At 35.5% G+C, this 17,935-nt stretch overlaps 1 protein-coding gene across 7 annotated transcripts in view; it reads left to right on the forward strand.

Moving 5' to 3' along the window:
* The window catches only part of LOC123688953 (disks large 1 tumor suppressor protein), a 742,726-nt gene that overhangs the window by 374,567 nt on the left and 350,224 nt on the right, over positions 1 to 17,935 (forward strand). For all 7 annotated transcript variants that reach the window (XM_045627719.1, XM_045627722.1, XM_045627715.1 and 4 more), the window contains one exon: positions 1,672 to 1,707. In XM_045627719.1, the coding sequence (XP_045483675.1) occupies positions 1,672 to 1,707 (36 nt within the window). The remainder of the gene's footprint in view (positions 1 to 1,671; positions 1,708 to 17,935) is intronic.

Genomic DNA, 17,935 nt, shown 5'->3' on the forward strand with positions numbered 1-17,935 from the left:
GGTCTGATCAGATTTTGCATAACTGTTTCCGTTCAAGAGATACAGGGTGATTTTGGAAATCGATACTTTTCGGACTCCTCATTTATCTTCTAAGTTATTAGAAATAATGCTGAGGTGAAAACTACGTCTGAATCAGAATTTTGCGTAGAATCCAGTGGCGTACTCAATTTTTTTTTTCGGGGTATGGTTTTGAAGATTCAACACAAACCTATATTTTTTCTAATGGAACACCCTATATATCATTACTTCGTTGAATTCGTTATTTTTTTCCCTTCAAAATGATATATGATACTATATAGGTAGGATGGTCAGAAATGTTAAAAAAACACTAAAACATCAAATAATGATGATTTTTTGTTAATGAGCAATGGATTTTCCATATGAAAAAAAGGATTAATTGGATAATTTTCATTTGTAATTTTTATTTATAGTAGGGTAAGCAAACAAATGTAATACACTCATCACTAATATGAAAAACAAAACGTAGGTACCTACCTAATAGCAAGAAATGAATAACAAAAAAATTCATAAACATTGCATAATATCTTACAGATTCAACTGTTCAAATTGCTGTCCATTTTCCCTAATACATATAATATACTACAGTAAAAGACATAACAGTCTCGAAGGTCTTCGTGCATCAACAGAGGCAGTTTTCCAGGATTTACAAAACCGCCCTTTTATAATATTAAATGCACTCAGGCGTATTGAAAAGTTTTGTCAATTATGTATTAGAGGAAAATGGACAGTAATTTGAACAGTTTAAGCTGTAAGATATCATGCAATGTTTATGAATTTTCGTATTATTTATTTGTTGCTATTAGGTAGGTACATACGTTTGTTTTTCATGTTAGTGATGAGTTTATTATCTTTGTTTGCTTACTCTACTATAAATAAAAATCACAAATGAAAATTATCCAATTAATCCTTTTTTTCATATGGAAAATCCATTGCTCATCAACAAAAAATCATCATTATTTGATGTTTTAGTGTTTTTTTAACATTTGTGACCATCCTACCTATATAGTATCATATATCATTTTGAAGGGAAAAAAATAACAAATTCAACGAAGTAATGATATATAGGGTGTTCCATTAGAAAAAATATAGGTTTGTGTTGAATCTTCAAAACCATACCCCGAAAAAAAAAATTGAGTACGCCACTGGATTCTACGCAAAATTCTGATTCAGACATAGTTTTCACCTCAGCATTATTTCTAATAACTTCGGAGATAAATGAGGAGTCCGAAAAGTATCAATTTCCAAAATCACCCTGTATCTCTTGAACGGAAACAGTTATGCAAAATCTGATCAGACCAACTTGAGTTTAACGAAAAAGTAGGACAGGAACGTGAAAACCGCAAGGCTCTATCTTAAATAACAAGCGAGAAACCTGGCAGTCTCACCCAAAATGGGATGCACTGTACAATATAATTGTACAATACCTACCACGGTTATGGATCAAATAAGTCATCAAGTAAACACCTCATACAAAATCTTTTGAAATTGTTAATACGAATTGAATTATTATTGTACCATATAAAGTGAATTTTATCTAATTATAAAAATAACTGTAAATTGAAAGGCTGAAAGACCCTACTTCGATGTCTATTAATTTAGAGGCAATAAATAATTGTTATTACTACTACTACAATTTTCATTTTGTTTCAGGTAAGCCTCCATTTCGTGTCCAAGGAGCTGCAAAGTGTAAGTACTATCATTTTATAAAATACTACTTCAAATATGATTATCCAACTATGCGGCTCTGTAAGCATTCTGGGAACTGCGACCGAATTGAATCTTTTGTTTTTAACCCTTCCTATTCATAAAAACCCAGGGAGGCCGTCGATATGGTTAACAAAACCGATGACATCTTTAGGAGCCTTCTTCGTTAGTATCAAGAACTGGCCTTCCCATTTGAGTGGTTCTTAGCCCCAGACATTTGCACACTAATTGTTCGGCTCCACACTAATTGTTCGGCTCTTTCTACCTCCTTTCCACAGAACCCTCAGATATCATCTGCTGATCTACCCAAGCGGTACTAAACGTATTTGCACCGATAATCTCACCAGAAGCTCAGCTCGTGGTATCTTCTAGAGCTTCTTGGTATATGTCGGTGAAAGCACCACAAATTTCTGTGCCTGAGAAAGACTCGGAGTGTTCCTCCAGAGGGTTACTATACGATGCTTGTAAAATTATATATATTCTTTTAGATTGCGTAGTAGCTTATTATTTAGTTCGACACAATTTTCGAAAATGCAGAAAACAAAATCGAATTATCAACAACCTAAAATAATTCTTTTTTTTTATGCTCCGTCATTTCAGTGCACAGAATAGTAGTATATTGAATTACGAATACAATGTAGGTATCTGTCTTAGAGTGAACTGTTCTTCTCGTTGAGATTAAGATAAAGGGTGTTTTTTTTAGAGCTATAGAACTTTAAATTGCAATAAAACAACGATGGACTATTCGATTGACATGAATTTTATTTATCCGCAAGATAATGCCTGCCACAGCTGGCTCGGATGTAGACCAATCTGGACGTCCAATTTTCGATGACTTTTTCCAACATTTGTGGCCGTATATCGGCAATAACACGGCGAATGTTGTCTTCCAAATGGTCAAGGGTTTGTGACTTATCCGCATAGACCAATGACTAGCGGTGAAACTAGCGGTGTTAAATCACAAGATCTTGGAGGCCAATTCACAGGTCCGAAACGTGAAATTAGGCGGTCACCAAACGTGTCTTTCAATAAATCGATTGTGGCACGAGCTGTGTGACATGTTGCGCCGTCTTGTTGGAATCACAGCTCCTGGACATCATGGTTGCTCAATTCAGGAATGAAAAAGTTAGTAATCATGGCTCTATACTCATCACCATTGACTGTAACTTTCTTGCCATAATCGTACGGACCAATGATTCCACCAGCCCATAAAGCACACCAAACAGTCAGTTTTTCTGGATGTAATGGTGTTTCGACATACACTTGAGGATTAGCTTCACTCCAAATGCGGCAGTTTTGTTTATTGATGTAGCCATTCAACCAGAAGTGCGCTTCGATGCTAATGGACGTAGTGCGCGATACGTATTCCACACATAACCATTATTTTCGAAATGAAATTGCACTATTTGCAAGCGTTGTTTAGGCGTGAGTCTATTCATGATGAATTGCCAAACCAAACTGAGAATAAATCACTTGACAGCTGTTAAATCGGTCGCCATCTTGAACAGTAATGCCAACTCAAAGTTATATACCTCGAAAAAAACACCCTATATGATTGGTAGATTGAATCACCATGCACTGATGAAGACCTTTTGGTCATTAGAATAGTTATTTATAATACAAGTGCAGAAGGCATTGATATTCTTCCACGAGTTCAAAATTCAAAAACGAGCCACGAAGTGGCGTGTTTTGGAATGAACGAGTGGTAGAATGAGCCTTCTGTACGAGTATTATACATTATTTTCTCTAATTCATTGCATTTTCATTGAAATTAATGAAATATTTCCATAAATATAATTTAGTGATTTTTGCATTGAAAAATGTTGGTTGGCAGAACTGATTTCTTTAAGGCAAATTGATGAATTGACAGATAAAGCCGTGGCGGAAAGTTCGGAGTACCAACATAGAATAATAAAATATAACCATGAAAACTGTGCGTTTCTGATATATTCTCGCACGATTTTGTTCTACAAGATGTGGAAGAATGAACGGAATAACCACAGAATTAGAGAAATGAAAATTCTCAACGAACCGAGTCAAGACGATTATTACAGAATTGGCTTCGTGAAAGACGTTTCAAAACAGAGGAATTCTGGCGAATTCCCGAAGGAGTCGTGTAGTGGAATGTCTCAATTCTCGAAATGTGATTTCATTATAAAGTCGCCTGTATTGCCTCAGCACCAATTCCCTCGAGTTAATCTTGTTACATTTAGAGTTCCACATTCGCAAACTTGATAATTCGAACAATTATTTTACGTTGGTATATAAATGACGCTATTCGAATTATGTGAAAAACTTTTCAATTTCCATTGATTAATTAAAACCTTAATTTCCCTGAATCAAACCGGAAAATAGCATTCAAGTATCGTATGCAATGATCAGGACCGCACGATTCCCAATTTGGATTAATTAAATTATCGAAATTATTGGAAATCGCTCGTACGGTGCGGTGTTAACGAATTCGAATTTATGCGCATAATTCACAAGGTGAGAACGGCTGATAAAAGTTTGTGGTTATGTTATGCGGCAACCATAACACTCGGCAATTATAAAGTTACATGTTTTACGTTCATTACGGGTAATGGAAATGATCAGCAGCGACCGTTGCGATGTGCGACAATCGCAATTTTCAAGCGTGTTCGAACATGCAAAAATTATTAGTATCACTCGATATGTTGTTGGCTAACCGAGTTATTATTTTTGATACAATGAATGAATATTTATTAACATGCCGATTATTGATATTGATTGAAAAAATTTGGTAACAACCTACTGAAATTCGGCGACAATATTCGAGTGATTTTTTTTACATATACACGATGAATTTATGCCTACTAGGATCTATTGTTACGGAAATATTCGTTAACTTTTTCGATAATCAAAGACATAATATATTATGTTCCATGCGTTTTTGTTAAAATAACATGACCTTTCATATGACAAAATTTTTCGGTGAGCTAATAAATCATCCAGTATATTTGGTTGGGAAAATGCTACATAAGCATACAACTTTGCTTCCGCCGTTTTTTTCGAAATTCGAGGCTTCATTGTGAGAAACTGGTTATAAATTCATGATTCAAAGTATTGTCCATCGCTGGCTCCAGTTTCTTCCATTTTTCGGGCAGCGTACGAATCCCGTGTTGAGAAAGAGCTGGTCATCTTTTGAAGCGATCAACGATTCGATCCAATGTTTAACTTCTTCATAAGTCCTCTTCTTGACCACTTTCGCAACATGGGTAGAACATTGTCATGCAGTAAAATCACATCATCATGTCTCTCGTTGTATTGCGGCCATTTGTCTCTCAATGCTCAGCTCAAACGCATTATTTGCGTTCGATAACGATCGCCTGTGATTGTTTCAGTCGGTTTTAACAACTCATAATACACTACGCCGAGCTGGTCCAACCAAATACTGAGCATGACCTTGGAACCGTGAATATTTGGTTTGACCCATTTTTCGTCTCCAGTAATAATGCGATTTGAAATCCCTTTCGTCTTCTGTTCACAAGCAAACAAACGCCGTTCAACATATCTCAGCTTCAACTAGTACGGCACCAAATTTCCTTGTTTCTGAATCATTCCCATGACTTTTTTGAAATGGCTTGTTGCGTCAATCCCAGTGATCCTGCCAATTCTTGTTGCATTTTGATCAAGTAATGCCTCTAATTCTGCATCTTAGAAAATCTTCTTTCTTTCACCGTCATGCTGTTCTTCCACGTCATAATCACCGTTCTTGAAGCGTTGAAACCACTCTTTTACTAACAGCGGCTTCATCATAGGTATTTGAGAATATTCGATGAGCCTCAGCCGCAAATTTCTTCTTATCAAAGCAGGTAATTAAAATGTCCTACAAATGACGAGAATTTGGATCGTAAGCTGACATTTTTAATCGAGAATAACTTTATGATGCAGACACAAATCGACTAATATTTCGATGGCGTTATGTTAACAAATACCTAAGCTTATGTATGACATCTACGTTCTATTTATTTCGACTAATACTACGGTCATCTATTGCAAAACGACGGAAGCAAAATTGTACACCTAATGATTTCTTAGTTTTTGCTTCATTTCAATTCTTTAGGAAAAGTTTCATTTCAATTTTTGATCATCCTCAGTGCTCTAAGATGAACATAAAGAAGTGTAACTACATAAATCTCACAAAGGAACAAAGGGATTTCAGATTTTATGATAATAACTAAATTCTATGATTCTATTCATGAAATAGAATACTGATTGAAGGGTTATTTCAGAGGTTTTCATCCGAAAGAATCGATTTTCAACTGAATCATGTACGTTTGCTGTTACCCAAAGGTGTGGACTGATTAACAATGTTATTTCGCAGACTCGAATTTAAGTCAAGGTCAGTAAGCTAGACTGTTACGTAAACTACATATAATTTCTATTAACCGTGTTAAAAGAAAGAGATCCATTTACAGTGAAAGTACCACGGTTCATTGTTCGAATTATTATGATTATTCCTACAAAATACTGAAATGAAAGATTTAAAATGAATTTCCTCATACCTTGGCCAAGACACGGCTATATACGAAGAATACTAAAAAAAGTGGACATTTTTCAATGACTTACCCACCTGGGTATTTTATTTTAGAAATGAATTGAGCAACTGCTGAAATTTTTGCAATAGGTATAGTGATTTTTTTGTAATTCGCAACGGAGGCAAATAAAGAATTCGATGAAAAATTCATATGCGCCTTTGAAGCCCAAAGACCAGACTGGATAAATATATGTTAATGAGGTGTGATGCATCATGAAGTCCTTTTTGTCAGTTAGTGGATCTTAATAAAAAGTTTCATGATACAATCCTCTAAAACTTTGTCTTGATTATTCTAGTTGTTATTTCACATATACACTCTCAATTCCAAGCTAGTTGGATCAATTGAATATTCTATGATTCTAGAATCGCGTTAAACATAAAGTATGAATATGATTAGGCATTTATCACTGTTGATTTGATAGATTTGATGTTCCTTATATCAAATCTGTAGCTAATAACTACTTATTATTTTATCGGACATATATTATTGTCTGGGTTTTCAAGCGCTCAAAAGCGGATTCTGAAGGGATACAAGTTCTAAAACGAGTCTGCAATAATCGCTTTATATGCTGAACAGAAAGTGCTTGATCCTACCTGAAAGCACTGATTGTATCCATTCCAAGCAAAAGATGAAATATACACAATACCCGTCAAAGTGAAGGTGAAATGATTGAAAAGACAATATTCGGAAGGAAAAACACGAAGTTCTGCTCTTCGTATAAACTAGACTTGAGATTACACACAGATTTTCCTTCTTGAACTGTTTAGTCTTCATTAGTTGGCGTTCTTTGTTTCAACAGTGGGTTCGTTTCCTTCATTCAGTCAGGGTTCGTATTTGATTTAAATCTATTTTTTTGATTTACCGTGTTGAGGTATTTCTGCTCGAATCTCATACGAAGTTTTTATTCCAAACTCAGGCTCCGAATTGATGTTATACAAAAACTTATACTAAATCTTCATCGATTACTTTTGTACTTGGCGGTTGATGTTTTTGTGTCAGACATTTGGCTTTCGATTCGAGTGACACAAGTGATTTCCAAAATATGAAGGAAAAAAATAATAATGTTCTATTTTATAAATAACAAATAAAAGTTCAACTGTTTGTGCTACGATGTTGAAATAAAAACATTAGACACGTACAGACACCATTTGACAGCCATCTAGAGGCCTACTCTGATCTTTCATACCTATAAGGATCTTTCCTAATAAGAGGATTCCTTGCTGAACAATAAACATGAAGTTGAGTGCTTCATGCCACAATCTCCTACGGTTAAAAAGTTGTAGTTCATATATCACCAATTTTGCACTACCGATGCATTGCATGGATGTTTAGGTGAAATAGGGAAATTAATAGAAAACAAGTTTAAATTTTGCATAAAAATAATAATTTCTTACTTTATATGTGATTTGTCAGATGATTGATATTAAATCTTTAATTTATTTAATGTAATAATCGTGTACTTTCAACCAAAAAACATCATTATTTCCCGAAATGGACCTTCTCCAACATTGATAGATACACGTTCAAAAACAAAAGTCTCTACCAAATTCCACACCCAAAAATCCCACACTACACCCCCTCAATAAAAATAAAAATGCGGGACAACATTCAGGAACCAAGTCTCCGGCACATGCGCCCGAAGGAACAGGAGCTGCGCGACGGAGTACGGCATACTGACGAAAGATGGCGGCACCGTCTTGGCAACCTGCAGGTCCGGCACGCCTAGGCCGGAGACGGCGAGTTTGGGCTCCACCAGCGCCACCCCGCGGACGATGGGCGTCTTCCTGACGACGGCGTTGAAGCCGCTGACCGCGTCCGCAGTGTAGTCCACCGTCCTCCTGGTCCCGTCGGGGTCGTCGAGAGAGTATTGACCCTGCACCAGGTCCCCGGTCCTGGTCTCCACCTGGCTCTTGGAATCGCCGGTGAGGGGGTCGTGAACGTTGTAGGAGAAGGCGTATTGGGGATGATTATCTTTGTCGGGCTGCTTGGCAGTGTTGGCGGCGGCGGTGGTTAGCAGGGTGAAACATAAGATTGAGGCTATGAGGGCTAGGGATGCCTGAAAAAAAATTTTAATCGTATCAATAAAATGTTTTCATTCAGAAAACAAATTAAGCAATTTTTCAGGCTGTAGTGATAAGAAGGGAGATCTAGCAAGCCTTTTCTACTCAATTCCACAAGGATGAACAAAAGCAAACATCAAGTAATACATAATTCAATATGTCAATGCCGAGATTTGAATAAATCATGAGGATCAGAGAGAACCTAGTATCCTCCCATGCACGGCAACTAGCAAGTAAAGGAAATAAAAAAAAAAGAAAATACTTATGTCAAGATCAAAAAAGTATTGAATTGCAGTATTTTGAAGCATTGAAATGACTTCACATAATGGTAAAGCAATTATTGTCTGAGATTGGTCGTTCTCTGCAATAGTAGACCTTTCAGCGTTTTTACATGATCCTACTATTTTATCCCTCGATTTCATCACTAATTACTGGAATGTCTTGATGTCATCTTTATATAAAAAAACATATTGTGTATTTAGTTGTAAAAGCCATACATTCCGAACAATAATGTAATTCGACGTTGGAGTTTTGAAATGTACTTTTACTATGAAGTATACATTATTTTCTTTTTTAATCGCAATCAATATCATCATGAATAATTGAGGATTTTTTTGATTATCTAATGATTCTTCGTGATAATTATTTACTTCATTGTTGTGCTAAAATTCAGATAATCATTACATATTTCGGTTTAATATCTACTTATCTCTCAAAAGATTTGAAATGGATAGTGGTATGTGATGATGTACGGGACACCACTAGAATTAGTGAATGCTCGCATCTTAAATTGTCATCTGGAAAATGTTGCCGAATAAATCGAAGAAAAAATATGAATACGCATACCATGATTTCATTCGAATTATAGGAAGGTACAGCGTTGAATCTCGAAATTAAAAAATTGCATGATGATGTTGAATACAATATTTTTACACCAGGTAAAAAATAATATAGTCTAACAATTACTAGATCCTCTTTCTGAAATGCATTCTTCTTCTTGAGTTTCCTTCCCTATCGGAGGTTGGAAATAATAACGGCAATTTTTATTTCATTCACTTACCCTGAAGAGTTGACAAGAGCTCAGACTGAATTAATTGGGAATAAACTAATGAATTTTTATATGATATTGTAAGATTTGCAAGACATAATAAAATTTGCAATACAAAACAAATCTTTATGAGGTATTTGCACCCTTTTTCTAGTCTCAACAATCAAGTACGGCCGAATATGTGACAATAACAATATGCTTTTATAACGGCATGTTAAATTAACATTGCACCAAGACCAAATGGCGTATATGGAAGGTGTTCAAATACCTTCAGCAGAAATTAAATAGCGTTGGGTTTAATAGGTGGACAACTTTATGACCTTTAAAAGCGTCTACCGCTTTTATATTCTCTCGGTTAAGATTTTCACAATTTTTATCTGATCGTTCAGCAGATTCACTATTTTTATTCATAGAATTATGATAGAATTATGATGAACCATAGCTCAAAAAATTGGCCCAATCAATTCTTCACATAGAAATTGTCAAGAATGTGTGTCCATAAAACAGTGAGTTGTGGTCAGTATATAAATTTTTTTGATTTCACACATTCTAAAACAAAAACTACTAATTTCATGAGAGCTTTGAATGTATAACGTATAAAAATTTCGGGAATCGAATAATGAAAATATAAAACAACAATACTAAATTTCCTCAGACTACGGGAGATGTAAATATTTCAAAATCTTATATGATTAATAAATAACTCACCATTCTGCACTCGAATACCACTTGTCGTTTCGAACCACAGACAAATAGTCCATAGAAATCAATTTCAACCCTTTTATATGGTACTCGAAGATTCAATTCGCAGTATGATCGTCGTAAAAATTTTCATTCCAGAGATATACGCCTCTGTAGATACCGCCCACCATTATCCACCGGATGATGACCAAGCTCATCGGCGTAGGGCACTTCTGAAAGCCCCCTGGAAGTGAACGAAGAAATACAGGAAAAATTCGGATGATCATCCTTTATTTTTCGAAGAAAATCGTTTAGTTAACTTGCTAATGCTGTTGTATTCAGTGGAAACATGTTTTGATCTGTTTCTTCAACATTTGTCAAAATGAAGTTCTGCAGGGAGCTTAAAATTGTTATTTTACTTTCAAATGCAAGCTTGATATCGTTACTTTAGATCTCAATGCAAATTTTCATCTCGATCAAGACTGGTTTTTCAAAATCATCAGGAATAAAACATTTTGAACGGTAAAAAAGTAAGAGTAAGAACTTAACCGCGGTGTTTGAGATCAGAGCTTACCTTTGTATATTTCAAATTTTTAGGTATTTCCGGTTGATAGTTATCGTGTTTACAAACAAACATTGAGATTTAGGGCGGAAAAGGCAAAAAAAATCAGTAAAGTCTCTTTTCATAATAATTGTAACGAAGATGTCCCTTTTTTGTTGGCTGATTACTCAACGAAAACAGAAACCTCGACAAAAACACATAATTCAGATGTATCGTTCAGGACATCTCTGTGTTTTATGAGATGAAACACAGCACTGAGGAGAACAATCCAAAAATGGGGTAAATGAACTTTGGGATGCCTCCGTACTCAAATATTCATCAGATAATGGGTAGAGACTTCATGATGTGCACATTAAAAGATAGAATGGACACTGAACAGTGATATGCTCCTACAAATCCTTAATTCCCTGAAAATTTTGAATTTGCTGGGCTGAGTCTATTCAATTAACCGACTGGTTCTTCATGAATTAACACCTATGCAAAATTTGCTGGACATTTAGCGAGTTGTGTTTGATAAGAACAGTTGTGAAATGCTGAATTTATATGCAGAAATAACATAAAAAAAACAGAACACGAAAAGTTCAGAATAATTTTAAATCTACCTGAAACTATGAACCGTCGTATTAGGATGAATCTTCACAGGAAAAATCGAGAATAACCAATAATTTGGCATCGAAATCTTTTTTTCTCTAGTGCATTAGATGTTGAATAATATTTCAGTTTTTATTGTCGACTCAACTCATGAATTTCAAGTCACATCAATCTCTCGAATAATTTGAATTATTCCTCAGAAGAAAAAACGAATAGATCAAATTCTCATTTCAGGAAATCAAACGCTTTGATACTACTGTGCTAATATTTATTTATTTATTTATTTAATACATATACAATGTTCTACAGGTTTAAACCCAACTACAGAACAAGGAGCATAAGAAAAATAATGTTAGATATTCTAAAAAAAAAAGATAACAAAAAATGCTCAGTCAGTCAAAATAATGAGATCTGATATTTGAAATGGAACAATTAAAAATATCCAAGTGAGAACTTACAGTATTACACGCATCACACAAATTATAAAGAGGTGAATACTTCAATGTATTCGTACGAGGTGTCGGCATATAAAATGTATTTCTAACTCTAGAGGATGGTCTTGTAATAGCAAAATTTAGTTTTTCGAGAATGCTAGAATCTTTAATGACTCCGTTTATTAGTTTGTGAGCAAATACAACTGAATGACATTCTCGTCGACATTTCAAACTATTCATGCAGTGTCTGCTCAAAAGCAGGTTCTGTGGAAAACCGATAGGCGGGTAGACACCATCTGCTCTATATGAAAACAGTTTTAGACAACGCCGCAGCACAGACTCAACTCTCTCAATATGGACCTGATAGCAAGGAGACCAAATTATAGACGCGTATTCTAATTTTGATCTGACATATGCGTAATAAAGGGTCTTTAATGTGACTATGTCAGATAAATCGCGAGAGATTCGCGCTATGAGCCCGTAAATTCCATTCGCAGCAGACAAGGTAGCATCAATGTGTGGCACAAACGAAATATCCAGTAAGAAATATATTCAGTAAGAAATAGAAAACGAGCCTAAAATCCGAAAACATAATAGGTTCGTCGAGAAGAATAAAACTTTGACTAGGACTTGTATACCAAAATGTATTAATGTATGAAAACAGACATAATCGCAGAAAATCTATCACATGATTTTTCTGCGGGGTATCTCAACGGAATATATCTACGACACTGGATTCGCATCGTTGCGTTCATTATTCAAGTAAAGCTGATGCGAATGTAATCAAGGCTGAGAGTAGAGACAAATACAAATTATAGGGATGGTAGTTCATTCTTCTTATTACCTTCTATGCTTTCGATTTCGTTTTACTTCCATTTCACTACTGTTGATAGAGATTTTTTGCTAATCTTCCAACTTGCGGAATGCTTGTTGGAATATTGAGGGACTATTTACTATTCACCAAATTAACACGAGCAAAAATTTTCATCAGAATTAAAAGGAGAATGTAATCTGAATTTATTATAACGATAAATGATTTTATTTAGATTCTCATGGAAATCAATATTGATTCTTTCTCTATGAAATATTCGAACTCACTTGTGAAAATTCCTTGCAAGTTTGTTATTTACCGTTTTTATATCTATCATTTCTGAATCAAAATTCTGCAGAGCTTTCCTTAGGAACTGAGAACGACATTATGCTACTGCAACTTCAAATTCTGCTGTATTTCTAGTTCAAACGATGGCTTTAAACCGTCGGCTTATTGTACGCTTAGTAACATAAACAAATCAACATTTACCGCTGTTTTAGCTGCAAAGTGTCGAGAAAATCTTTCAAATATGTTCCCTGGTTCAAAAGTTCAAAATGATAATATTACATTTGCAGCCTTTATCTTAATGTCTACTTTGAATACCCTGTAACTTGGGAACCGTCAGCGTTCACCAGAGTCTTCAGATCAGCTTTTCTTATTGACGGCATAAAGGTCTACAAAAAACAGTAATAAACCTTGATCGGTGACCGTTGGAAGCAGAGTTTATTATAACAAACACAGTTGAACTAACTTACTATACAGAATCTTAGTCGAAGTGATACCAGTGAGGGCTGTCTCGAAGGTGTGTGTTAGAGCGACGGTAGGTACCTTGGTACCTTTCCTGTGGTTGGGTTCGATCATAGAGACAGATGCACGTGATTGATTCTGACAATTAGGGCCTCAGCATGATATGCTTAGGAATTTATGGTCTCAGTATTAAATTTCGAATTACTAACATATGTATACTTTTTAGTCTAGAAATGCGAAATTATGTCATCACTATTTGCTATATTATTTTGACATATACATTTGATGTCATAATTTCGACAATTAAATTAAATTGCTTTCATCCAGTAGACATATTCAACATTTCCAAATATTCCACTTAGACCAGTAGCGTCTCGCCTCTCAAACGACGTGCTATATTGTCAACAATAGGTGAAACACCTGACCTGATATCACCATTACGAAAGCAATAAAAAAACAGTAGGAAACGGAGACCTGGCACGGAGAAAACACTCGAACCGAAAATAATCAAAGTGAATCGTTAAGAATCTGGACGCCACAGATATATAAATTTTAAGGTTATGGGGTGTGAACGAGGTGAACGTAAATCTGTGGTTGGAGGCAGTTACCATTGTTTACGACTAGCCCTGAGACCGTTGCCTTGGGAAAAATGTATAAAATGTCGGATTTATCACTTCTATCCCGGTTGAGTCGCATTCCTCGATGGCACAGAGTGGGCTAGTGTCGGAGAACCTAATTTCAGGTAGCAGTGAGAATCAACATCCTGAATTATATCCTGTTTATGACGCAGTCACGGATGCTGGAAACGGGAGATGGGTTATGTCCCTAACAGTACTTCGGGGAAAAGTTTGGAGAATTATTTTCGTGGCAGTGTTCAGTGAAAATTCGAGATGGAAGTAACCACATTTTCATTTATGTTTGACATCGTTTCAACGACGATGCTGTACAATCCATGAACTGAAGATTACTATTGTATGACGTTATTTCACCTCAATTCCTATTCTCACATTTGCAAAAAAAGGGTTAAATCTAGGTCCAGTAAATCATCCTTACTTTCGAAACTTTCCAAACAATTTTTTGTATTCATCAACATTTCATCTGGTAGTTTCAGCAGTTTCAATGGATATTCAGAAATAACACATGGTCGGCAACCAGAGATTTATCGTCCCACATGTTACTTGTATTTCGTGGAAATATTAAAAATTGTTCGAACGATGTGACCAACTGATGTCATAATTGCCAAATTTGGAATTCTTGTGTACTCCTTTTGAGAAACTTGTTAGATTTTTATCGCAGTTCTTCAGTTGTCGGGTGAAAAAATTAATTTTTCCTACAACCGCTATGAAAAGTAGCGTATTCTTCACAGCTTACTCAATTCCAAAACAATGTATTGTTCATACTGTGGGAAATATTATTTCTCACAGCACTTTGCCCACACCTTGCTTGGTAGACCAATGGAATTGGGCTTATGAGTTGTTTCTATGGAAACGCAATAAATTAGCACATACTGTCAACGAAGGCCATTTTGATTTGAATCAAGTCCGTTACTTGAATTATTGAAATTTGTGCAGTTGTAGAAAAAGTATAGTGTGCAACATGTGGAGAAAGTCCATTTCTCGCTCGTATGTTTGCTGTACTTGCCTTTCTGGCTCGTGTCATAAACTTCCACACTCGCGAGAAAAGATGGACTTTCCCCACTTGTTGCACAATATACTATTTCCTAATTAATAAACATTCATAACTCACGTGTTGTATTCAAAATTTGATCCCATTGTGATGAGGACTGAATATTTGTTTGAATATTCAACCATAGCTGGCAATGATATCAACAACTCACCTCTTCGAGCAAAATAATCGTTATCGTCCGCGACATTTTTACTGAAAATAAAAGGTTGATGGTTATACAACCATTTCACGGCGTTATATTAACGTACCTATGCCCATGGGATAGGAATCATCTTCAACGAAGAGGAAAAAAGTAAAAATGAGATTCAATGAACAATAACAAATGAAGAAAAACCATTGAACGTCTCAAATCCATACTTCATAACGGATATAAAAGAGGAATGGATCAAGCAGAATGGCCGAGAAAAGTGTTGAATTGGATACCACCAGGAAGATTGCAGAAAGGTAGACCAAGACATATACTGATATGAGTTCCAAAACAATTGTTGGTTGTTGTTGAGAATTGTATCATAGAAGAAGCCAATGAGGATTTTGGTACTACTTTGCCAAAAACAGAAACATGCGGCGTTTTGTACTTGGAGAAATAATAAGAAGGTCATTATTACCGAGCATTTGAGCGAGTAAATTCTTCATATTTATGGTCTTATTACTCAAGAAAATTTAGATGTATGTATACTACCAAACCACTGTTTTTATGAAGTAAAATTTGCAGCACAAATAGCACAGAAGAGAAATGTATTCACAAGAGGAAGGTTTAAAGGCTTTAAGGATATCTACTGCTATATTTTATAGACGAAGGTTGTTTTCATTTAGGGCAAATGAGTTACGAACATTTTTAATGGACTATGTGTTGAAAATTGTAGTTTTTAAACGTCAAAATGGGATCAAATGAAGTAAACCCTCAATATGCAGCTATATATATATATATAATATATTCACAGAATATGAACAGATTTATATTTTTTCTAGAGTTAGCTGTAGGGAGGATCAGAGAGATCCCCAAGAGGCAAATCCACTGTGAACCTGAAATATATCATATGTCATATGCATTGGAAATTTTTTCAATTCTAGGGTCGGGATATTCCACTGAATAGACTTGACCATTCATCATGCTCTGTCGAAGGATTATAAGTTTATGCGAAAAATCCATTGCTACTTTTAAAAGCTTGATGAAATTCCCTTGTTTTTTCCGAGTGGTTCAAACGAATTTCGTGATTCTATTCATTCCACATTCAAATGAATTTTAGGAAATGGAGAAAAAACTTTCATACCAATGTTCTATTATGCTTCATCGAGCATTTAACATCAAATGCTGGATCATGAAATTTTTTTTGGATTTATGAGTACTGAGTGTATGAAAGTATAGCAAAATTTTTTTCGATAAAATCCATTGTACTCAACATGGAAAATAATACACTGTGCACTTCATCTGTTCACAATTTTTAATATAATATGAAATAAACTATCTCGTATCCATCCAAGTTTCGGAGCCTAACACTTTATCAAAATAAAAAATATTGTATTTCTGAAATCGTTCATTCAAGGATGCCCACTTTCTCGGAGCAAATTTGAAGCACAAAATTTATCACTGAGGGTTTTTTATGTGGGGATATAAATAACACCTTAATTCAATCTCCAGTCACCAACCGCTTCAAAAATGGGTTGATTTTGTTGCGATTCAGGAGCGATTCACTGATGGAAATTCAGTTCATGAGGTTTTTTTCATTGAATCGTTTGGTACCCATACATCGAGCTTCTTCTTCAGACCAGCCTCATGCAAATGGTTCCAAACAATTTTTCTGCAATCTTTAGCTCTTGGGTAATCGAAACAGTGCTTACACGACGGTCGAACTCGACAATGTCTATAATTTTGTCGACATTTATGACAATTGGCCTTCCAGTGCGTGGTACATCTTTGGCATCGAAATAACCAAAACTGTGTGACGACAAAAAGCAATTAGACATAATTTCTGTGTCTAGCCGAAATTGTCGTCACAAAACTTGAGATAAATGTACCTGCATTAGTGTAACAACTTTCTCATTCATAGGGTTCTCAGAAAAATACAATAGAGAATATCTTTCCCCTACCCTAACTAGTTTGCAGGCACCATGATACCATTGCGCAGGCATACAACTTAGAGAATAAGAAAAGGAAGAAGAAATTCACGGTGTACAATATGATTTTATGTTTGTAACCCAGGTTTAAAATTGGAAAAGAAGAGTTCAGTGGAGTAAGTTACGAGCTGATGACTAGTTAGTAGAGTATAGGATGTTTCTAAGTGCTCTACCACAATAAGTTTCTCGTCTGTTGTCCATCAGTGTTTTAATAATCTCCCACGAAAACGCGATACCCCAAAACGGAATCGTCGAAACAAAAAATGCGCGTGAGTGGCTGTAACAGTATCATTTCCAACTGAACTGAGTCAACTAATCACAAATCTGTCATAAAAGTTTTTGTAGTACGAAATTTCTCTAACGCTAGTGGAACCCGATTGGTCTCATACAATGTGAGATGCAGAGATGACTGAAGCCATCTATTGGATAAATAATGGATATCTTTTTACTACACCTAATATTATCTTGTCCAAATCATGAACGGATTCATAAAATTTCCGCGGTTTTCTGAATATCCGAAACCAATTCCATCCCATGTTATAAAACGAAGCCTATAATTTTCTTGTTGAATTCCGAATAGTGGTTACGACCCTAAGATAAACACATGGTGCCGGGATGGTTTATCGACCATTATTATGCGAGGCTTTGCAAGTTTGACGATCGTCCATAACTTAGGTGCGCCTACGACCTGATTGGCGGGGAATCTAAAACCGCTTTTATCGCCAACTAGGAATTCTCGTTTGAGCATCAACGTCTGAACAACGTTTATGTTGACAGGTTACGTTGAACTAATACGTCTTCGAAGTTATTGACGTAGACGGTTCACTCCATGAAGTTATCTCCTATGACGTAGGAGTTATGGTAGGGCATAAATTTCGAAGATACTATACGGTTGAATACGCGCAGTGGGTTCTGT

The sequence above is a fragment of the Harmonia axyridis genome, chromosome 1, assembly GCF_914767665.1.
Source record: "Harmonia axyridis chromosome 1, icHarAxyr1.1, whole genome shotgun sequence".
NCBI classification, from domain to species: Eukaryota; Metazoa; Arthropoda; class Insecta; order Coleoptera; family Coccinellidae; genus Harmonia; species Harmonia axyridis.